The following is a 23,035-nucleotide window of genomic DNA, read 5'->3' as shown; positions in this document are numbered from 1 at the left end:
AGCCCACATCAGTGTAGGGTCCGAGACCGAAGTCAAACACTTGTCCTTTTCCCGGATTTTCAAAAGTGAGTTTGGTTGAGCAACAACAAAAGTGAATTTTCTTGTGATATGTTTTGGAGACTTTTAGCTCCTCCCTTCCCTGCCCTGTCCCCCCCCCCCCCCCCCGCTTTATTTCTCACCATTCAGGGAAGGAGCATGTGGGGCAGTATCCATGACGGTAAAACCCTCAGCAGTGTATCCTGAAACTGGCACCAAAAACATAATTGGGGATTTCTTACGCTGGTTTGACCACCAGTTGCTCCCTGTCCCCTAAATAAAAACAGGAAAATGAAAGCCTTGAGGTCCTGAATACAAATCGAGCTATCTGTGCATACTGTATCCTGCTAGGTGTTGATGGACAGAGTCAGAGAGGCAGAAGTGAGAGAAAAATGCCTCCTTAGAAGCTTTCAGTGTTAGGAATCAACGTCTGAACCTCTATTAAATGCTCAGGAGCTGTTGCAGGACACCGTGGCCTTGTGTGTCCTGCTGGTTAGGAAATATCTATATGCAAGGCGTGTTTCCTGCCAGTGCAAAGTGTACCAAGATGAAGCGGCATTATCTCTATCTACCCTCAGGGAAGTTCTAGTTCAGGTGTAGGGAGAGGCTCCCCACAGGACTTTGGAGCCACACATCTGGGTGGGAACTTAAACAAGTAACTTAATCTCACTGGTCCCGATTTTTCCAACTGTAAAATGAGTAACACTTAGCTCATAGGGTTGTTGTGAGGATGGAGTGAGCTCATGATATAAGCAATCAATGAATAGTCATTAATGTTCCTGAGTGTTGCTGTAACTCTAACATAAGGGGAAAGATCGCTGTGCCGAGCACGAGGATGTCATGTCATATCCGTTTGCCTCCTTGAGGATTAGCACAGCTTCCAGCTCTGGTGGGCACCCAGGACCTGTGCTTTCAGTGCCTGAAGCAGGACACAATGGTATTAAGAGAAAGGAGGGCAAAATGCCTGTGTGGGAGCTACCTGGGGACACAGGGACAGCGTCCCGCAGAAATGGACGTGTACCGGGGACTTGAAGAATAGGTAGAATTCAAATTGGCAGGAAGATTGGAGCAGCAGCTGCAGCAAGACGCAAGGCATGATCTCTGTACAGCTTTACTCACAATTCATAAATCACGTTACAGTTTATTAAAGACGTCTACGTTCAACACCTCAGTTGAGTCTGTGGGTTGGCTGAATTTGAGAATACACTGAAGGTCAGAGAGGCGATGTACCTTCTCTGCTCAAAGTTACGCAGCTTCTAGGTAGTAGAGCAGAGATTAAATTGTACTGTTAGCTACCATTTATTGAGGGCTTTTATGTGCCAGGAATTCTGCGCTGTGCTTTCTCTGAACCCCATGCGATGTAATTCTCACGACGACCCTCAGAAGTGAGTACTATTATACCATATCAAGAGGCTTTCATTCAAGTTGGTGCCTGGCAGATAAGAAACACAATGAATACTAACTGTAATAAGAATGATCCCCACTTCACAGATGGAAAAACTGAGACTCTGCAAGCTTTGAAGCACAATAACCTATAAAGCTTTTAGGCGGCAGGATTTGAACCTTGGGTCATAACTTGTGCTCTTAATGATAAACTTTGACCACTGTTTCCAGAATCTTCCTAACCCAAGCCAGCTCCTCTTCCTTCCCTCCTCAGTCTCTTCTTCCCCACCTCCGTCTTGGCCTCCTGAAATTTTGGAGAGGGTGGCCATTAGCCTTTATCTTTCAGCTGGATTGCAGTGGTCCTGCAAGAAAACTCCCTCTTACCCCCTTAAAGGAATTTTTATTAAAATACAGCTAGCATACTATATTATATTAGTTTCAGGTGTCCACCATAGTTATTGAACACTCATGGACCTAAAGGAGTGATCCCTCTTAGCCCAGCAACCATCTGACACCCACCGTACCACGCTATCACAGTATCATTGACTAGATTCCCCATGCTGTACATTAGATCCCCAGGACTTATTTGTTTTGTACCTGGAGAGTTTAGCCTCTTGTTTCTTCCCTCTCCAGCTGTGTGCACTTCGCATGTGAGGCCGCTGACTGCCCAGAGCTGGCTGTGCAGAACGCTTCTCTCAACTGTTCCAGCAGTGACCGTTACCACGGTGCCCAGTGCACCGTGAGCTGCCGGACGGGCTATGTGCTCCAGATACAGCGGGACGACGAGCTGATAAAGAGCCAGGTATGTGCAGGGGCTGCACCGAGAGCCCCTCTCCAGTCTGAAAGGCTGACAGATGTTGAGTGTGTTCTCTGCTGGATCTCAAGCTCTTAAAATAGTGCTGTCACATAGTCGATACGCAATAAATATGTGTTGATTGAATGAATCAGTCATCGATCTGGAGTTTCTAAAATAATGGCTCCTGTGCACAGGGGTGTTTCACACAATGTGTATCAAAGTCTCAGTGCAGGTCGCAAATCTGGAAGACCCCAGGCTGAGCATTTTGAATGAAACCTTTGTAGTCAGAACTCCTCTACAATTAAATGGGTAGCTTTAGGAAGAGGTAAGCCCTCTGTCATAAGGTGTTCATTCATTCATTCATTCATTCATTCATTCATTCATTCCGAAACATCTGTTCACTGGGAACCAGAGGCTATACTAGATGCTAGAGAAAAACAAAATGTAACTAAGGTAGACCTCATTTCTCCTTTCAAGGAGCTTGGTGACTTGTGATGGGGACCAGACAATGAATGACTAATGTCCTCACAGAGTAATAAGCACTGTAAAGGGAAGTGTAGGGTGTTGTGAAAACACAGGAGGATTCAAGGAAGGTGCCCTGGAAGCAATGACATGAAAACGGAGAACTAGATAGGTAGGCAGAGGGGTGTGTGTCAGGGAGAGGGAAGAAAGATCGGCTCTGGCTCAGTACATGGAAGCCCGTTGGGGAGGAAGAGCAGGCCACACAGAGATTTGTCTTTTTTCTGAGCTCTCTTAAGCAATGGGGCTAGAGGGGCAAGTAGGTTCACTGGTACAAGGCCCTATTAGCTAGGTCAGGAAGTTCGAGGTTTATCTTTAGGGCAACAGGGAGCTGTTGAAGGAAATGACATGGTCTGATCATGGTTGACAAAGGTCCTTCTGGCAGCCCACCTGGGTGTGGCTTGGAGTCTGGCAGTCAGACTGGCCGCACGGAGAGCCCTCAGGAAGTCATAAGAAGAGGTCAGGAAGAGGCATGTGTCATGCATGAGGGGAGTGGCAGTGAGTCGATTTGAGACGTGACAGAATGTTGCTTCAGCCAGATGTTGCTGTGGGGTCTCAGGTGGGTGTGGGGTGTGGGGCACGGTGGCACTGACGCCCTGAGATGCAGGATGCAGAGCTCTGTCACCAGATGCAGGGCCCTGCCAGCAGACTACCTTCATTCTGTAAACAAACAGGGCAGGTTCCTTGCTGCTGGGAGCATCTATTTGTTCAGACCTTCTGGAAGCTCTCGATTGCTTGTTTTAGACACCTATTTCCCAGTGTCAGACACGGCAGGTCTGAACTCCTGTGGAAACAATTAGGGTGTTTTGGCAGAGAGGGACCTCTATGCCTTTGATGTGTGCTCAAAAGGGGGGGGGGGGATGTCCTTCAGCTTTTAAAGTCCCACATCAACATTTAGCATCGCTAATCCCCTGCGATTTGGCGGCTGCCTCCTTGAATGGAAGCCCCCAGGGCTGCTGCTGCTGGCCCCTTCCTTGGCAATGTAGCATGACCGCGCCCTTCCACGCCTGCAGACCTGTTATCTTCCAGTTTGCTTCAAATTGCTGCTGCTGACCCTATGACTTTTCCCAGCCTGTGCCTCCTTCACAACTACCTCTCTCAACTATGGACCCATCACATTTCAGAGTAGGGAGTGGCTCCTAGATCAATCCTTGGATTCAGTGCCAATGAGAGAACTCAAATAAGGCACGAGACTTGCCCCTGGTCTCATAGCACAGAGGACACGGATTGGTGTCCGAGATCCCCGGGCGATGCCCACGCCCTGCCGGATACTACGTAGGTTCCCTGTAACATCCTCCAGAGCCAAGAAAGACACAAAGATTGCCAGCCTGGGCCCCAACTTTGAGTCATGTTTCAGAGGCTGCTTTGTGAAAGAAGTCATGCCCCAGAGGTCTCTGAGTGTCAAGAATCTCACCAATACAATGGAAATAATGACTGGAGAGTACAGAGAGTTAATAACATAGCCTTTGGGTTCAATTGCCACTGATCTTCTTTCCAGCTGTGTAACTTGGAAATAATCACTTATTGTCTCTGAGCCTCAGTTTCTGCATCGTAATATGGGAACTGAAATGCCTAATTCATACAGTTGTTGAGGTCATTAAAAGTGAGCTAAAGTTAAACACTAAGCGTTGGTCTCCTGGTGCCCAGACAAGACCCTGAGATGTAGCGTCGGGGAGAAGGGTGTTTCCCCATACCTGGGATGCAGTGTGCCACCACTCACTTTGCACACCTCTGCCTTCCAGACGGGACCCAGCGTCACAGTGACCTGCACTGAGGGCAAGTGGAATAAGCAGGTGGCATGCGAGCCCGTGGACTGTGGCATGCCGGATCAGCACCACGTCTATGCTGCCTCCTTCTCCTGCCTCGAGGGCACCACCTTTGGCAGCAAATGCTCCTTCCAGTGTCGTCACCCAGCGCAGTTGAAAGGTACAGAGGGCCCATTGGCTTGGTTTGCCGCTCCACTTCATCTGGGGAACCCAGAGGCTGCTTTCAGGCTCTTCTCCTGGGCCTCCCAACCAAGTGTTAGATGGATTTAACTGCGCTCCTGATTTCTTTCCACCAATTGTGCTTACGAAAACTTCCCTGCTGAGCAGCTAAAGAAACAGTAGAGTGTGGATAAGTATGGCAAAGGAATCCCCTCCAAGATCTTGCAAATTTTGCAAAAAGGAAAAGAGAGAGAAAGGAAGAAAGGGAGGGAGGGTCGTAGGGAGGGAGAGAGGGAAGAAAATTTAAAAAGAATAACACTTGGATCATGTGACTAGTTCACTGGATTGGGGCCCAGTAAGCCTAAGAGGTATTATTATTTTCCCATTTTCACAGAGGAGGAGATTGTCCAACGCCACCTCATTAGTAGTGGGGTTCATATTGGAGCCCCGGTCTTGCCTTTCTCCAAAGCCAATAGCTACTTTTACAGAAAGGCTAGCTTGAGAAAGAGGAGCGGGTGTGGGTAGGAAGCATTTACTAGCATCTCTTGGGCGAGGCACTAGGAGTGGAGAGCTGAATAAGACATCGTCTGTAATGCTAAAGAAGGGGCCACATTTTGGAAACGAGTGACAGGCTGGCCTGGGTGTCCTAGAATGTCAGGACTAGAAGGCTCTGAGAGCTCATCAGGAATAACTGATTATTGGAAAGAGGGTGAAACTGAGGTCCAGTAAGAGGAAGGAAGGAATTTGTACAAAATCACAGAGCAAGTTAACGACATTATCTGAATGAAGTCTCTTGGGTTCTGACCGATTATTGGATCTGGCAACAGACCCAATTCTCAGAGGTGCCAGGACCCTCTCCCTTTGCTTGGTATATCAGAGGAAATATCACCCCTTTATTAGATACCAAAAATGATATCTCACTGAAGCACAGATGCTATTTGGAGGTCTACCATTGTGCACAGTGTGCAAGAGTGGACTTCTCTGGGGTGTTGGGGGTTTGGAGGGAAGTCTGTAAATTCAGTTAAACTTGGATGTAATATTATATATTCATGAATCTCAGGCATTTTGATGATCAGAGAGGGTCAACAGTTTCCCCAGAGTTTCAAGGGGATCTATAACTTCAAAAGATGGGTGGACTGAATCCCTGGAAGGCAGTTGGCTGTGTCTAATTCCTTTTAACATTGCTGTCAGGAACCCCAGGATCTGCACATAGTGAGACTCAATAATGTATTTAGTACCTGTATTGTATTGACTAGATGGCTGGATGAATTGATGACAGTAACACCACAAGAAATGTTTCTTTTAAGAAATGAATGAAAGACATCAATCTCACTACACTGTCCCAAAAGAAAAGCAGGGAGCACTTTGGGGATGCATCCCGTAGGTCCCCTCATTTTTAACCCAAGACAATCTGAATTTAAAAAAAACAAAGCAAAAAGCTGTAGACAGTTTATTTGAGCTACTATACAAAGATTTGACATGAGCAAGGTGAAGAGACCAATGGAAATTACAAACTGTCCATCTTTCAGGCTATCTGAGCCCTTCACTTGGCCCCATTGGCCCAGATGCGGGGTGTATTAGTAACTCCAGATGAAGGAATTACACTTCTCTCAATCAGAGGCTGTTGGGGAAAGCAGGTGTATGTAAATTTGCATTGATCATTACAACCCTCACTGCGACTGATAGTAGTTCTTAATCAAAGGGATTCAGACCCTTCTGCCATTGCTTCTCTGCTGACTTTGGTGGAGGGGTATGACCCTGCTGTGGAGGCCATCATTTTGATAGTCTCCCCTCAAGAACTTTGCTCTTCCCTCAAGAATTCTGGGACGCAACTCCCAGGCCCCACACTGACCCACTAGGACCCACTGGTTCTCAGCATCATCTGGGGCTCAGACTCTAGGTCGGATGCCTTTGCTTGGATCTGCTGGCAGCAAGGACTGGGGGCATCCTGTTTCCTTTCTCCTGAGCTCGTTAATGCCCACCATCTCAAGAGGCGAGGCGAAGAGGTGATCAAAACAATTTGCCCCCCATTATTTTGTTTGCTTCCCTTTCCTCCCTTCCTGCCTCTGTATTTCTTTTCCCTGCGATATGGTTTAAGCCAAAAGAACACTAGTTTTTGAATCAGATGGACCAGGGTTATACTCCTGGTTCTGTTCCCACTGCTTGATCTTAGGTGAGCAATTCACATCTCTTGAGCCTCAATACCCTCGTTGGTAAAATAGGCTTAGCAGTGCCCATGGAAGGGTCAGATTGAGGAGTATAAGAACGCAGAGCCAGAGAATGTGCTTAGTAAGTACTCATCTTCTCCAAGAGGCATCCTTGTGAGGACTGCTGCAGTGGCTGCTCTCCAAGCCCCTGATCTCTTTGTCCCATGGAGACCTCAATCCTGGGAGCTGTACAGACGTACTCTGTCCTCCTTGTTCCTCCCAGGACCCAGAGGTTTAGAGTCAGTCATTTGGGTGAGCAGCCACCACCCAGCACAGGCTGTCAACTGTAGATCTTGGGAACCTGGTATAACACAGGTATCACCACAAACCCACTTACGTCTTCTATTCCAAGTGAATTTTTCTTGACTTTGACTTACACTCCAAACCCTCTTCAAGATGTATGCAAAACATCTGGACAATTCACAGCCTTAGAATCACTTCTGCTAAGGTCCTTTATCAAAGGAACGCTATCAGCACATACAGAACGTACAAAAACGCACGTGGGAAAAACATACGCTCAAGTTAAAAAAAAAAAAAAATTCAAAATCAACATCATAAATGGGTCATGGAATGGCTAAAACTGCAACATGACTTACGTCACCTCACTTCAACCTGACTGTGTTGGGTCTCCTTGATATTGACTACGGAGTCGGGGGTTTCTAAAGTAAGCATGCCCTCATGCTACAAAGACCTTTTTCAAAGGCCTGCTTTCTACTCTGGCTCTTGTTGCCTTTTCTATGTCGGCTTTGCCTTTCTAATAACCTCAGATTTAAAACGTGGTCTATTCACTAGTTTCCATATGATACCCAATACTGTTGAGCACCTTCTGACTTCTTAGACGTTACTGAAGCCAGGGACATGAGCTGGGTGGGCAGGGAGCCTGGCCACATCCTCCAGTGCCCAGCAATTAACCTCCTTGCCGGCCCTCAGCTCTTTTCACCACCCGTCACCCTCTCCGTTCAGAATCCTGCCACAGCCTCCCTCCCTCTAGGAATTCCAAATTCTCTTTCCTCTCTCAGACAGAGGCCCTTGCATCTTTCTCAGAAGCATATAAGCCAGGCCCTGGAGTGTTTAGCTTTATCCCACAGGTCTCTTCAGGCATCTTCCCACAAACAGGAATTTTCACACAACTCCTAAAAGAATGTTTCATCTTATCGTCCTCCTTTTGGATTCTGCCCTCAGTTAATTTCTATCTTAAAGATGCTCCCCAAAAGTCTTGGTCTCCTGGTTAATCTTTTAGATTAAGTAATAAAAATAGGCACATCTCTTTTGACAGTGTTACAATTATTTTAATACTCGTTAGAGATTGAAATTTCTTTAGGCACCTTTGTAGACAAGCTCAGCAAGATTTATTTTCCTGACTTTAAAAGATGAATAAATGAAGGTCAGATTCACATAACCTTTTGTAGCCCAATCTCTGACACCAGCACACTTCCCGGCATCAAGGAACTCCAGGCTCAGAAATGCCTTCACCAGTATCCTCAGTCATGTTTCCCTATTAAACACAGGTGAGGGAGTGAGAAAGGGAGGTGTGGAAGTGACAGAAGCATCAAAGGTCTCTTCTAAAGCCAGTGGTCTCTGTGGGCAAGCAGGGCTCAGTCCCTCGGTGGGACAGGGTAGAATATTCCTCACAGTTATTGCACCTCTGGAAACTGACATGTTAATCTACCCACTCCATCACTGGCTGAGTGCTACTTCCAGGGTCCTTGCTACCTCAGGACTGTGAGCTTGTCCTGGGTGCGGGCAGAACACGCATCCATGACCAGGACAAAGGGCTTCCGGCTAGGGTTGCAGGTGCAGTAAGCATCCTTCAGAGCATAGTGGTCGGTACCGAGGGGATGTAGGCAGGGCACGGACAGCATGTGTCATGCCCTCCTTTGTTCAGGGCCTCCTGGTGGGTGCACAGTAGTGGCTGCAGCTGGGGCCTGGAAATCCGGATTCTGCACAGTTCAGTGTCTGTGTCTCCTGGATGTTGTTTGCTGAGGGGCGGGGGCATGTCCATGGTCCTGAATCCCCAGTTCCTGCTTTAGCGTGGTTCTTCTTTTGACTGCGGTACAGAGCTCACTCCTATCCGTCCTCTCCCAGAATTTACATTTCTGCCTGCACTTTCTCTCCTGATTCCCATTTTGCAATTGTTAGCTTATCTTGCCACCAAAGAACCGTGACTCTCACTTCACAGTTTACTATTTGCATAGCGGATATGGTATACTTTTAAGAGTCTCGACACTTTTTCCACAGATATGTTATCCTTCCTGGAAAATTTAGAGAGGGTGTTCTCCCTACACCTTTTATAACGCGCCTTCCCCCTAAGCTTTTGCTGTGCCTGGGCGCCCCAAAACACTGCCCGAATCATAAAAGCAGCACAAAAAGCAGTTTGTAGTCTCTGGTGTTCTGGAAGCCTGTGCTTTATGGAAACCAAATGCATCACCCTTCCACACCCTTTACTCCTTTTATTGAGTAAAGAAATATCTAGTTTGTTTTATAGAAATATCTAGTTTGTTTTGTAATATCACCATTTATCAACATGGAATCCTCTGTGGGGTTTACAGACACTAAATTGTCTTGTGCTCCCCAGATGAATCACGCTGACACAGGAGAAGAAGAAGACAATGAGTAAGGGGAGAGGAGCCTACGTGAACATTGCACAGTACTTTCTTCTTTCTCCTGTTTATTTTCTCTGCACAGTACTGACCACCTTCTAGCACATGAAATAATTCACCTCTTGGTATAATTTCCCATGTTCTTACCCACCACGTTAGAATATAAGCTCCAAGAGGGCAGGGTTTGAAGTGTTTTTTCTTTCAAACTTTGTCCCCTGCTTTGTCCCAATATAGAAAAGAGTAGCTGGCGTATAATGAACACTAAATAGATGCTTGTTGAATAAATGAAGGCCTTTGTGCAACTCACATGGTCCTTTCAGATCTACTGAAGGCAAAAGGTTAGGAAGAAGGGAGAGAGAGGAAGGAAGGGAGGAAGGGAAGACGTTAAGGAGGGAGGGAAGCAAGTAAGGAATTTGACAGCATTTCTCCTAGACCCTTTTCATAAGTGTTGTTTCATTGTATCTCATCACGGTGAAAGGCAGGAGCAATTGTTTCCTTTCTATAGATAAGAGAGTTGGAGTTTGACTCTCTCAGAATAGAGAATACAGCTTCTGTTGAGTTTATATAGCCAACTTCTTAAAAACAACAACTATCTTTGTAGTGACACAACAATGTTTTTAAGCTTCAGTGTTGTTTTTTAGTAACTATGAGATCTTGGTCAAGTCACTTTACTCTCCGAGTCTCTATTTCCGAATATAAAGTGTCACACTAGGAGCCCAGCTACGAGAATAAATGAGATTGCACATCAAAAGCCCTCAGTACATAGTAAATGTCAGTTTCGTCCCTATCACTCCACCCCTCCAACCTTCAAATCAGACCTTCCAAACTCCAAATCCCAGAGCCTCCCACGTGCTCCCAGCCCTGGCTGTCAACACCATTCAGTAATAACCAGGAAGGAGAGCGTTTGATTGAGAAACCCAAGTTTTAGGTCCATTCCTAATTGTCTTGGGGAGGTTTGGGGCAGGCTGTGTCGGTAATATACGACCTGGCAGTGAAAAGCCTAACTCCCCGTGTTTTACTTTTATTTGCAACGTTCCCCATCAGGCCAGCTTCCCGATGTAATCAGCACGTCTGTCAGAGCTGGCACGGGCTACGGGGGAAGTGCTGCTCTCTCAGCTGCTTTGGCAAAGCTTCACTAACTGGGGCCTGAAAAGGAAGTCAGCCCTTCAGATACCACGATGCTGTCACTTCCAGGCACGAGAGGAACTAGGATCCATACAGGGGTGCAGGGCTCCGAGAGGACCGCCAGCTTGAGGTCACAGAGGACACAGTTCAGAAGCAGGAGTCAGGAGACTTGGGTTTTAGTTCATTGGAGACAGGGGTTAAGTCACTCCCCAAGCTATATCTCTTTTTCATGGCAGCTCTCTGGATCTCCCTAGGTTCCTGAGTTGTAAGTGGAAGGGTCTGGAATTACATGTGGAAGAGCCTCTGGTTCTTCAAGTTGGCTGAAGTCCAGGCAGCCGGTGAATTGGCGTGACTCTCCGGAATCCCCCATCTGTTAACCCTGCCTGTCTGTGTCCTCCAGGGAACAACAGCCTTCTGACCTGCATGGAGGACGGGCTATGGTCCTTCCCGGAAGCCCTTTGTGAGCTCATGTGCCTCGCTCCGCCCCCGGTGCCCAACGCAGACCTCCAGACAACCCGGTGCCGAGAGAACAGGCACAAGGTGGGCGCTTTCTGCAAGTACAAGTGCAAACCTGGATATCATGTGCCCAGCTCCTCTCGGAAATCAAAGAAGTAAGTGGGGCTGCAAACAACCTCCCAGGTTCTGGGGAGCTGGAGAGCCAGGTATGGCTGTCTGATGAGAAGGAAGTGTTCGTTTCTTTCCCGGAGGCAATACCCACCATTCATCCTATTCTGTCCTCTGGGAATCTAGACGGACATTGTTAGTGACTTCCTATTGGCTGTGTGACCTTAGACAAGTGACTTCACTTCTCCGGGCCTCTAGTTTTCAACAATGAGATGAAGATAATAATAAGTTACCAGGTAGGATTGTTATGAAGAATAAATGAGGGTGTGTATGTGAAGTGCTTGCAACGTGCCTGGCACATAGTAATTGTTCAATAAACGGTGGGTGTTAATATCATCGCGTGTCAGCACCCATCAGAGCACTCTGAAAGAAAGGACAAGGACAAGGACGAGCAGGGCTTGGATTTTATTTCAATCCACGTGTAACTACAACAGAGTCTGAAACTCTGGCTTGCCCCTGTTGAAGAAGTTCCGTGAATGAGTTTTCCTTAATGCCTACCCATGCTCCCCAACGCCAGATAGGACAGGTCAGGAATCCAGAATGTGAAGGCGAAATGGGAGGCCAGGGGCTACAGAGAAATGGGGGTGTTTTGGTAAAGTGCGGGTCTAGCTATTGGGTCCTTGACATGTCTCTTCTTTTATCTCTTCCTTGAAGACGAGCCTTCAAGACTCAGTGTACCCAAGATGGCAGCTGGCAGGAAGGAGCTTGTGTTCCTGTGACCTGTGACCCGCCTCCACCGAAATTCCACGGGCTCTACCAGTGCTCTAGTGGCTTCCAGTTCAACAGCGAGTGTAGGATCAAGTGCGAAGACAGTGACACCACCCAGGTGAGACTCCGTGAACTTGAGATCAATGCATCGTCCCTATCCTCTCTGCTTAACAAAGACCAACGCATATGTTAAGAACCGGTTCCTCCAGGAAACTCTACAGATGCCAGGATTATATGATGGTTGTATCACCCACGCAGAATTTAAGAAACTGGGTCCTAATGATCTTCCTTTGTCATCTCGCTCAGCCTTCTTTTCCTCCCTATAACACCATGTTGTAGTTTTTCCGAGATTCTTAGCTTTGAAACAAAAATGAGTATTGGAACCCTTATGAAGGAAATCATACATGGAATCCCAATGTATGAACTTGATCAAAGTTACGTTACTGTGACGGGAAGGACCAAGGCTCTTTTGCCAACTTTCTACCACTATCACCTCTCTATTGGTCCCCGAAGTATTTAAAATCCCAGGACTACCGCTATCTTAAGACATTAATTAGCTCCTCAGGCAGAAAGAGAAAGGGAGCCATATTTAGACGAGAGGTACAATTTTGAGAATACTGCGGAAAAAGGGAGTAAAGGAGATGGCAGGGATTGCATTTTATCTTAATTCACGTGTAACTGAGAGAAAGCCCAGCACTCCTGCCTGCTCTCGTTGGAGTTCTGTGAATGAATTTTCCTTAATCCCCACACACAAACCATCCCCTACACCCAATAAGATGTGTGAGGAGTCACGAATGGGAAAGAGAAATGAGAGGCCAGCTGGCTCCAAAGACCAAAATCTATAACAAGTTTCACCTTCACAGACCCAATCAGGGTTGATCCCCCATGTCTCATAAGGGTGCAAGGTCTTCATCCAGGTGAGGCCAAGTTCAGCCAGCCGGGCCCCAGTGCAGGTTTCACCCTCAGTTAACCCTTATTCATCTTTATTTGTGTCTACCAAACACCAAGCACCGCCAAACCACCATCCTCACCGCCTCTCACTCAATACTCCCGCATCCAAACAGTTAATAAGTTCTACCCCGTCTCCCTCCGAGACATCTCCTGAAGCTGTCTCTTTTGTCTCCAAAGCTGCCACCCGAACTCAGGCCACCAGCACCTCTATTCCGGGCCACCATGCAGCTTCCTGTCACCTCCCTGCTTCTGTGCCCTTGCCTCTCTCCAGGACACATTTCTGCCAGACTGGTTTGTTTAGAGCAGAAACCTGATCATGGCAGTTCCCCTGTGACCAGCGACTCCCATGTCCCTCAGGATAAAATCCCTAGTCCTCAGCGTAGCATTCCGTCCTCACCCCCATTCCCGATAAGGTGGATCTCTCCTCTGCATTCTCTGTTTAAGAGCTTCTCTCACCATTTCCCGCTGCCTCACTTCCTTCACAATTCAGCTCAGCCTCCCCTTCCTCCCGGAGCCCTTCCTTGATGTCCCTTCCACTGCCGGGCTCAGTGTCCCTCATCAGGGTTCCCCTGTACAGCACTGGACACGGTTCCTTTTATGTCCCTCATCACAGGCTGGGAAATCCTTGACCACGTCTTCAATCTTCCCTGTGTTTTCAGCACTTAAGACAGGGCGAGGCACCTAGTAGGTGCTCAGGAAGGGACGGCGTGAGAAAGAGCTGCATGAACATCCAGGCCAATCTCCTCATTTTCCAGTTCCGAAAACTAAGATTCAGAGAAGTCACTCAACCACCCAAGGTCACACAGCTGGTGTGGGCTGAGTCAGAATCAGAACCCAGGTCCCCCCGACTGTGGACAGACTGAATCCGCAGGTACACTCATGGATGTCTGTGTACCTGAGTCATTCCCATGCTTGACGGCCAGGGAAGCAGAAGCCCATGCTGGAACAAGCAAAGGCCAGAGATTACCACGGCCTCACACAGGCTGATCAACTTCCCTCTCACTCCCTTACGTAAAACTGTTGCTAACAGTTACCCCGACTACTGAGCCAAATAATATTCTGGCCGTGGTCATGTTATCAAACTGAAACCCAGTCTGCCTGGGGCTTGCCAAGTACCTTTCATGGCCAGTTTGTATTTAAAGGAGAGGAAAATGTAAATTTATCAGACGACTCAAGCAGTTCTGTTTGGCAACCGGCGGAGAGGCTAGACGCAAAGGAGCAGGGTATTGCTTGTCGGCTCAAAGAATGAGGGAACGCGTGCCAAATGGGCTCCTAATACAATTGACGTTGCTAGTTTGTACTGCAAATGAATTTCCTCTACCCTCAGACCAAGGGATGGAGAGCCAAATCTAGTATTCACCTCAGATCCCCTCTTGCTGCCTGTAAACACAGCAGAAACGCATGGCCCAGAGCATCTTGAATCAAACAGCTCGTAGGGAGCAGGAATTCTTTGCTTTCCAAACAAGATCCAGATCCTGGCAGAGAGGACAGAGGCTATTACAGGGGAGATTCACATTCTCTCCCCCACCGCCACTAAAAGCAAATTAACAAATAAAACCTCCACTTTATTCATTCCTTGGGAGCCAGTGTCATGCTGCATCTGGTGTCTGAGTTCGAATCCTGGGTCCACCGCTTACTAGCTGGAGGACTTGGGCAAGTTATTTAACTCTTTAAGCATCGGTTTCCTCATACATAAAATGGGCTGGGTGGTAATAACACCAGCTACCTCATAGTTTATTTGTGAGGATTAAGTGAGGTAATGAACGTAAGGTGTGTCTATGAGAGCCCCTGGAATTGTGCAGTGCACAACCTATACCACCAGATATGGCAGCCCTGGGGAAGGCACAAATGAACTAGCCCGCCTTTAAGTTCACTTCTAGTGGAGATAATCCCTGGTCCTCCATGTGGTCTCCTATAGAACCTGAAAACAAAGGTAATGGCTTCAACATTAGCCCCAGAAAGTCAGAGAAGTGGGGGCAGCCATCACGCATGAGCCCAGGATGTGTAGTTGGGAGACCAGCATGAACCACTAGCAAATCTGATCGCCTACTCAAGTAAACCTATTCAATACATACATTCTCTAGACTAGCACTGCCTGGTAGAACTTTCTGCTGTGAGGAAAATGTTCTATATCTCTGCTATGCAATATTATGGCCACTAGCCATGTATGGCCGTGGAGCCCCTGAAACACAGCCAGAGTACCTGAGCAGCTAAATGTGACATTTTATATAATTTTAAGTAGCTCAAATTGAAATGTAAACAGCCACCTTTGTATAGTGGCTACCATATTGGACAGTTCAGCTGTAGACTTTATAGTACGATCCAGTATTATCCCTGTAAGCCAAGACAAAGAACCTTAATAATAATAGCTTTTTAAAAATTTTGAAGCATTTCCCTCATGCCAAACTGGTGTTGCAGACTTTCTCTAATTTTGACAAATCACAGAAAAACTTTGTAAAAGAAACCCTATGCCCATTTTACAGATGAGGAAAGAAGGCTTGGGAGATGTAGTGCTTGCCCAAGGTTCCCAGTTTCTAGGGAGTGTTGACTGACTGATGGCCCAGCCCTGCTGTTCCCGCTGCCTCCAGACATCTAGTGGCAAAGGGCGGGGCTTCCCGCCCCAGGCAACTGGGGAGAAGTGCTAATTGTCTCAGCGTTAATCCAGCTCAGATGCTCCAGAGCTGTCAGAGGCGATAACTCGGGTTCAGTTCTGCGTGAGAAGCACCATGGGGGCTTTGGAGGTGATTAGGGGAGTGGGCCATCTCTGGATGGGGAAGGGTGTGTGGGAGATGAATTCACAGAGGCTGCAGCAGGAGAGGAAAAGGCTAGTAGGTGCCTTGTGAACAGTCATGCACTCCATGGTGGGTTTCGGCAGCTGAGCTAGAAGAAGAGAAGAAGGGTGGGGCTGGAATCAATAAGGCACCCAGTTCATTACAGGATCACAGAGGGTGCCTGTAAAAACCTTTCTGCCACTAGTGGTGGGCAACTGGCCCTGCCTTTATGGGTTCTGCTGTGGACGCAGCATGGGTCTCAGGTACAATGCCTCCTTCGCAAGAAGAGGCCGCTTCCAGTTTCAGGGTTGCACCCAGGGCTTCCTAGAGGAAGTCAGAAACATTACAGACCCATATGATACTAGTGCGGTGCAGCATCTCAAGAGATCCCCCACTGCAACCCACTTGGTTTATAGATGGGGCCAGTGGAGCCCAGAGAGGGGAGGGACTTACCCCAAGTCATAGAGCAAGTTACCAGCAGGGTCAGATCTTAAAGTGTCAGATCTCCTCACCAAGTCATCACACAAGCCATATTTTCTGCCTGTTCTTACTCCTGGGTTTACATGTCAACCCTGTACCTAACTTAGGGGAAACAAATGCCCGTGAGGGCATTGACTGGGAATAGAGGTGAATAAGTAACAGCAGCTGCAATGTGTTGAGCATTTACTACACCCCAGTTGCTGGGCTAAATGCTTTACACAGACTACTTTATGGAAGCCCCACAGCATCTGTCATTACTATCCCATTTTGCAGATGAGCAAACTGTGGTTCAGTGAGGTAAAGTGGTTTGCCCCGTGTTTATACAACTAGGAAATGACAGAACTGAGGTTCCTGATAATAGGTCGAGCTGCTTCCAAAGCTTAATTCTTTATATTCTGCACTGCACTTCTCGCTTCTGCCTTGCCCTGATGCTGCCGTGTTTCTCCCTGTCATTATTTTGTTCATTTTCATTTCTGCTAAGTAGAAGTCGAACTCTCTGTCTCCCCTCCGCCGCCCTCCCCTCTCTGCCTCTCCTTTCCCCTCCATGGTAGTAAAGTCAGAGGCTGACAGTCAAGAAGAGATCCGGCTCTAGCATTGGCACCCTACACGACTGGGCATGTTACCTCCCCATTCTGGCTGCCGCCATTTCTAAAATGTGGGTGATGGTTTGGTTGATTGTGAAGTTCCCCTAGAGACAGTACAGTTGAGCAGTTAAGAGCCTGAGCTACTTAGAAAACCCGATGTGTGTGTTAAGCAATAAACGCTTCACATACACTAACTCACTCCATCCTCATAATGACTTTTTAGTAGTGGATGCCATACCCATTTAACAGTTGAGGAAACTGAGGCAGAGAGAAGTTAAGGCATACAGATAGGATGTTGTAGAGATGGGACTGGAACCTCAGCAGTATGGCTTACATCCATACTCTTAACTATTACACTAGCATCATTTCAATACTTAACTTTCCTAGCTGAGCCTTAGTTTCCAAATCTGTAAAAGGGACATAATTTAGACTTGACTGCATTGTTAAAAGGATTTTGAAATGTGCGGAAAACACTGGGTGTATAATAGGTATTTGATCACATAATTATTATAAGCCTTCAGCTTTTTGTGCACCTGTGTAGTTAAAGAGTTCAAGAGAGCCCGACATGCTTTTTTGTAGACGGATACACAAGCACAGAGAGGCAAAATGTTTTGCTGAGGGATGTTCAGCCCTCTTGAGTGAGATTTCACCTTAGTGTGCAGAGTTGTGCGTTCAGAGCCAAATACCTCAGTGGGCTCCCTGCCTGGTCTTCCCAGATGGTATGCTCTATGTCAGGTCTTCTGTGGTCCAATTAGACTCAACATCCAGGATCTACCCAGAGGATCTGCTCTCAGTGGTAGGCAAGCCCTGACTGCACCACGATCTAAAGGAGGTTTTGAAAAGCCAGAGAGGTTCCAGAAAGGTTGCGATGTGCAGTGGCACAGCCAAAGTGTGGAGGTGGGAAGCAAGAGAATCATGCAGGAGAGACAAGGTGACCTCAAGACCAGAAGGAAGGACATGTGCGTAGCAGGAGACAGGGCTGGACGTGTCGTCTGAGTTCCACTGTGGCAGCCCTGGGCTGCCAGCCTATGAGCATGCCTTGTTAGGAAGGCCACGGCGTCTTAGCAGAAGGAGTTTTTTTAAAGCAGATTTAGTCAACAGCCAAAAGTGCCAGATGAACTGGGCAGGAGGGAGAGAGACTGGAGGCAGCAAGAGCAGAGCGTTTATGCTCCCACCTTTTATGGTGGAGCCTTCCCAGTTTGAAATTCCCCAAGCAGATTCCAGCGAGTTCTAATACATTCTCTGCTGCAAACCGAGCTCCCCAGCCAGTTCTGGCCCACGTAGTGCTGAGGTCTGCAGCCCTTCAGGGGCTGGAGGCCAAATGCATCACAGGCTCAGGCCAAGGCTCCAGGAAATTGGGGTCAATTTCCTACTCCCTTGAGGGCCCAGCAGAATCATGGGGCTTGGGGCCTGGGGCGCTGGGAGGGAGAGTCAGGGTTCTCTGAAGCCACATGAAGCTGCCTAGACTTTCCCTGAGCTCACACAGAACCTCTCGGGGGGGGACTCTGCAAGGCGTCCTGCAGCTGCACGCTCAGGATAGGCTACCCTTGTCCCATGGCCACAGAGGTTTCCACTGCTATTGGACCTTCCTCATGCTGGCCCAAGAGAGGCCCAGAGAGGGGGGCCCTTTCATTTCTGAATCCTGTCTCTTTGCAGCTGTTTTCTCAGACAGGGGAGCTTCAGCCTGTATCAGCCCTTTCGAAGAGTTTATTCATTTCCTCATGCCTGCGCTCATTCATTTATTCCCTCATTCACCCATTTGTACATGTGCACCCTTTATTCATTTATTTCCGCATCCATGCATGCGTTTATCTTCTTGTTTATTAAACAAATTCAGTCCATAACTCTCTTCCCATTCACTGATCTTTTGTTAAACAAACAGTTCTCAAATGAACAAAAATATCTATTGAGAGATGAATGAATGGACCTCGTGGCCGGGACCCATTGAACATGGTGGAAGGCCCCCAGGGCATGGAGCTAAACAGGGCACCATCCTGGGCCCTAAGGAGCTCATCATCTAGGTGGGAACAGATGATAGAGAGGTGACGTGTGTCAGAGGCCTTACGGTGGAACGCTCTGCGTTAAGACAGGATGGCTTGTGCCAGATCATGTATTTGGGCAAGAGGTCAAGGAGGAGAAAATAGAAAGAAGGAGCAATGAGAGCAGAAGCATGGCGGTGCGAAACAGTTTATGGTGCATTCAAGAATGCAGGCAATTTAAACTGAAGTTCAAGGTTGGTGAGGTGCTGTAGGGAGCAATGAGCAGGAGAATTAGGCAGAATTAAGGTGGTGGTGGGGGGGGCTCTGGAGACCATGGGTGCCGTTCTACATACTGTCGCACTAGTAGAGTACAGTCAGCTCCTCTGGCCTCATGTAATTTCTCTTCTTATCACAAGCTTGAAAGAGGGAGAATATACAGCTTGCTTTCAGATAGCTGGACCCTCTGTGCAGAAACCATGCATGGTTCTCCATTTCGGAGGGGTAGAATCCAAATGTAAGCTGAAGTTTAAGTCCCCCCCACCTTGCTGGCCTTAATAGCTCATCCTCCCCCGTTTTCCCCCTCTGGGTCACAAGACAAGAACTGTGTGTGTGTGTGTGTGTGTGTGTGTGTAGGGGGCCTTGTACTGCTAACTATACTTCTTTGCATTTGCACATGAACTTTGGCCTTCCAGAAATGTCCATCCCTGTTCTATGCATCCTTGAAAACTCTTTTCGATGTATCACCTCCTCTAAGAGGCCTTCCCTGCTTGCCCTCTGACAGCCGGTGACTCCCTGTGTACCCACAGCATGGCCACTGAGCAGTCATAGTGACAGGGCTGACTGACAGCTCACATGGCTGTCCTTCTGCCTGGCTCACCGAGGCAGATGCTGGCTCGCTTTACTTTTGGACCTCATAGAGCTGGGCACAGACTGAGCCTAAGAAATGGTCTTTGAATTCAGGGGCAGTTCTGAAATACCTACAGAGCCAGACCTCCCATTAGAATCTTAAACATTGAAAGGAGGCTCTGAGAAAGGACCGTGTCTGCGAGTTGCTTTTGCCTACCACTTGGCAGAAGACTGAGGAACTGTATGCTGCCTATTTTAAAGAATTGGAGGGAGGGCCCAAATAAAAGTACCCCCATACCACCCTCTTGGTGCCATTATTGATGGAGTGGAATGGAATGGAATACAATGGAATGGAGTGGAATGGAATGGTGCCGAAGGAAGAAAGGGCTGGGAAAGGAGCGGAAGGAAAGGCCCTGGAAGAGAAAGCTCTCACCTGGCCCGAGGTTACCTAGTTAGCGTATGGCAGAGCCCTGCCATGGGTTGCATCCTCATTGGCTGAGAGGAAGCAAGCTTTGGTGTGTACCTACCTCCTCAGGAACAGCTCCAGGACACAAGCTACCTTGTTAAAACTAACAACCAACAAAACAAATCCCTCTGATTGAAATTTCTAAAATAACACGAAGCTAGGACTTAGGAAACCTGGGAGTTAGGCTGTCTGGGAAGCTTTGAGCCAGTTTCTCCCTACATCGAGTCCTCCCTCAGTTTCCCCATCTATAAAATGGAGATATTAACAATGTCTCTATTTAGGGTGATTGGGTTTCCACCATTGTTAAGAAATTGTTTGGGAATCCTTTCAGATCTCTGGGGAGATGAGACATGGTTTCTCTTTTCTTTTGAGAGGCTTTTTATGTTGAGAGAAGGGGGTTCTGTCTTGGTCCTGACTGTGTTTCTGTGGTGTTCAGGGCCGTGGGAACAATGTCATCCACTGCCGGAAAGATGGCACCTGGAGTGGCTCCTTCCACGTCTGCCAGGAGATGAAAGGCGAGTGCTCAGCCCCGGACCAGCTCAACAGCAACCTCAAACTCCAGTGCCCCGAAGGCTATGCCATAGGTATGATGTGGGCACGGCGGTGAGCCGTGGGAGGGGAAAGACCTTCTGGAAACTCAGCCTAGTGCTTCGCTGGGTAGTTGGGTACCTCTCCCGTGTGAGGCCACTGGGAAACGGAAATGGATGAGAGCAGACCCTGTCCTCCCAGAGAGAGTTAAGGCATGAATGTGGGCGAAGCAATGGTAAGGGATTGTACATAGTTACGGAGTACAGAAGAGCTGGTCAGTGCCTCAGGGGACACAGAAGGCTCTCAGAGGAAGGGACACTTACACAGGGATTTGAAAGAACTTGTTGGACAAGACATGACATTCTAGACAAAAGGAACCATGTGGCGGGGGAAGGAGAGCACACATCATATTTAGGAAAGCAATCGTGGGTCAGAGTGGCTGCCTTTATTATTTATGTTAAAATTTGCATAATACTAACCAGGATGAGTGCCTAGTAAGGGTCAGGCCCTGCATCAAGCACTTTAGAGGCATTGTATCTTACCCTCTCAATAACTTTCAACAGCTTAGAAAATTGAGACTTGGAGGGCTAACAGAACATGCCCCAAAGCCTGAGATCTCTCCCAGTCCAAAGCCTGAGCTCTTTTCATGGTGTCTCAGTTGCCTCCAAACTAAGGAGAAATAGTAGTTTCAGAATGCTGTCTGTGTGGTGATAGGCCAGTTTGCAAAGTACGCACGGTGAGGGGAGACACCCTGGGGTTCAATGCCATGGATTTGCCTGGTTGAAACCAGGCGACTGGACAGAGGCATTAATCACAGACTCCGAGGCTTTCTGGGGAGCTGGCCGTGCATTGAGTCTGACCTCAGTTGAGGACAGTTATGCTGACCTTTTGGGCTGATTCCCTAATTGACCATGATGAAAAGCCCGGGGAATCGAATGTCCTTTCTCATGGCCGGTGTGATTTATGGGACAATCACCAGGGATGTCTGGAGCAGAAGGTTTATCTGTGCACACGCTCACTCTCAGTCACACTGAGCCAACACATTGTACACCCAGCAAAATGAGAGTTACCACTTGAGGACCAGAAGTGAGGCCTGTGGTTAGACAGTGGAGATGGCTGGGGCCTGACCACTGCCTTTTCAAAATGGAAACACATAGCCTCAGGGCACAGTGGTTCTTCAATCTAAATTTAGAGGGGGGATCAGTGTTCCCTCCTGCATTTCGTCTAGAGGACTTGCTCCTGCAACGGTCAAAAAACACCAAAGTTCATGGTTACCCTCTCTGAAGATGTAGGAGGTACTTTAAGATTCTACAGAGTCACCAACCTGAAGGACCCTGACAGGAGGGCTGCAGAAAGGTGGGATCTCGTAGGGCTTGCTGATACAGACATTCTAGAAGGTTGGGGCAACAGGTGTAGCAACTGTGAGTGGCGTTAGCTGATCCTTTCAAGGCAACGCTTCTCTCCATCATTGTTGATGGGTGTGTGTGGCTCTGGACACGTACATCTGTGATGGGGTCGCTTCCCCCAACTCAGGATATACAAGTGAATGTTCAGTCATACTCATGACTGGCATTAAGCAGGCCCAGGAGAAAAATACTCATTAAGTTACTTGTGTTTAAAAAAACCCAAAAAACTATGAAAACATACTTGCTTCATGTCTACATCCACACACACATTCCAATATATTCACACATGCCGAAACACAAGCACAGATGCTAAATCACGAAACAGAGACGCAAACATGCCCATCATTCAATATCCTCATGCTTAGCATGTACACATCGGCCAAATGCCACACAGATACATCACCCCCAACACACAGCCACACACAGAACGCACACGAATGTGACACATAAGCCGCATACATCACAGACACAAACACATGCCCCCAAACATATCAAACACACAGAGATGCACAAAAGGCAAACAGGTCTCTCTCTCACACACACACGTACACAAATACATCACATGGCCACTTTGCACATGCGTTCACACCCACACACACATGAGCCGTAATACCCAGCTCTGGACTTGCCCTCAGTACAGTCCAGAGGTGTGGCGGTAGTGCTCCTTTACCCACTGAGCTTTTTCATGGTCGAAGCACAAATGGACAGAACTCTGTATGACATTGGCACCGGAATATCCTTCCCCTCCCCTGCACCCCAGGCTCCCACTGCCGTGCGACACCCCTATTGAGAATATGGTCATCCAGGGTGGGGGGGGGGAACATGGGGGACGCTGAGGGAGCAGGAAGAGGGAAGGCAGGTTTCCCTCAGGACTCCCAGCTCCCTCTCCCTTCTCAGCTCCAAAGGCCCCTCAGATCCCCCTCCCAGGCTGGGCCCCTCCCAGGGGAGAGCCCACCTATGCAAGGAGAGGGCCTTGATCAAAGGCCGGCCATGCAACAGGGGTGAGGTGAGGTACGTGCTAGCATGAGGTGGGCTTGGGGGCTGGAGGGCACGCCTGGAGCCACCAGGGCAGCTTCCTCTGGGCCCCTCCCCACACAGCAC

The 23,035-nt window shown here is 48.1% G+C and overlaps 1 protein-coding gene across 1 annotated transcript in view; it reads left to right on the top strand.

The window, feature by feature from the left end:
• PAPPA (pappalysin 1) overlaps positions 1-23,035 on the top strand; it is a 235,406-nt gene that overhangs the window by 176,589 nt on the left and 35,782 nt on the right. Inside the window, exons 14-18 of the mRNA XM_019731188.3 lie at positions 2,053-2,221; positions 4,477-4,660; positions 10,992-11,202; positions 11,870-12,041; positions 20,437-20,584. Of these exons, the coding sequence (XP_019586747.3) occupies positions 2,053-2,221; positions 4,477-4,660; positions 10,992-11,202; positions 11,870-12,041; positions 20,437-20,584 (884 nt within the window). The remainder of the gene's footprint in view (positions 1-2,052; positions 2,222-4,476; positions 4,661-10,991; positions 11,203-11,869; positions 12,042-20,436; positions 20,585-23,035) is intronic.

The sequence above is a fragment of the Rhinolophus sinicus genome, chromosome 16 (assembly GCF_057876585.1).
Source record: "Rhinolophus sinicus isolate RSI-liver-muscle chromosome 16, RSI-T2T, whole genome shotgun sequence".
In the NCBI taxonomy this organism is placed as follows: Eukaryota; Metazoa; Chordata; class Mammalia; order Chiroptera; family Rhinolophidae; genus Rhinolophus; species Rhinolophus sinicus.
This window is presented reverse-complemented; position numbering and strand designations above follow the sequence as displayed.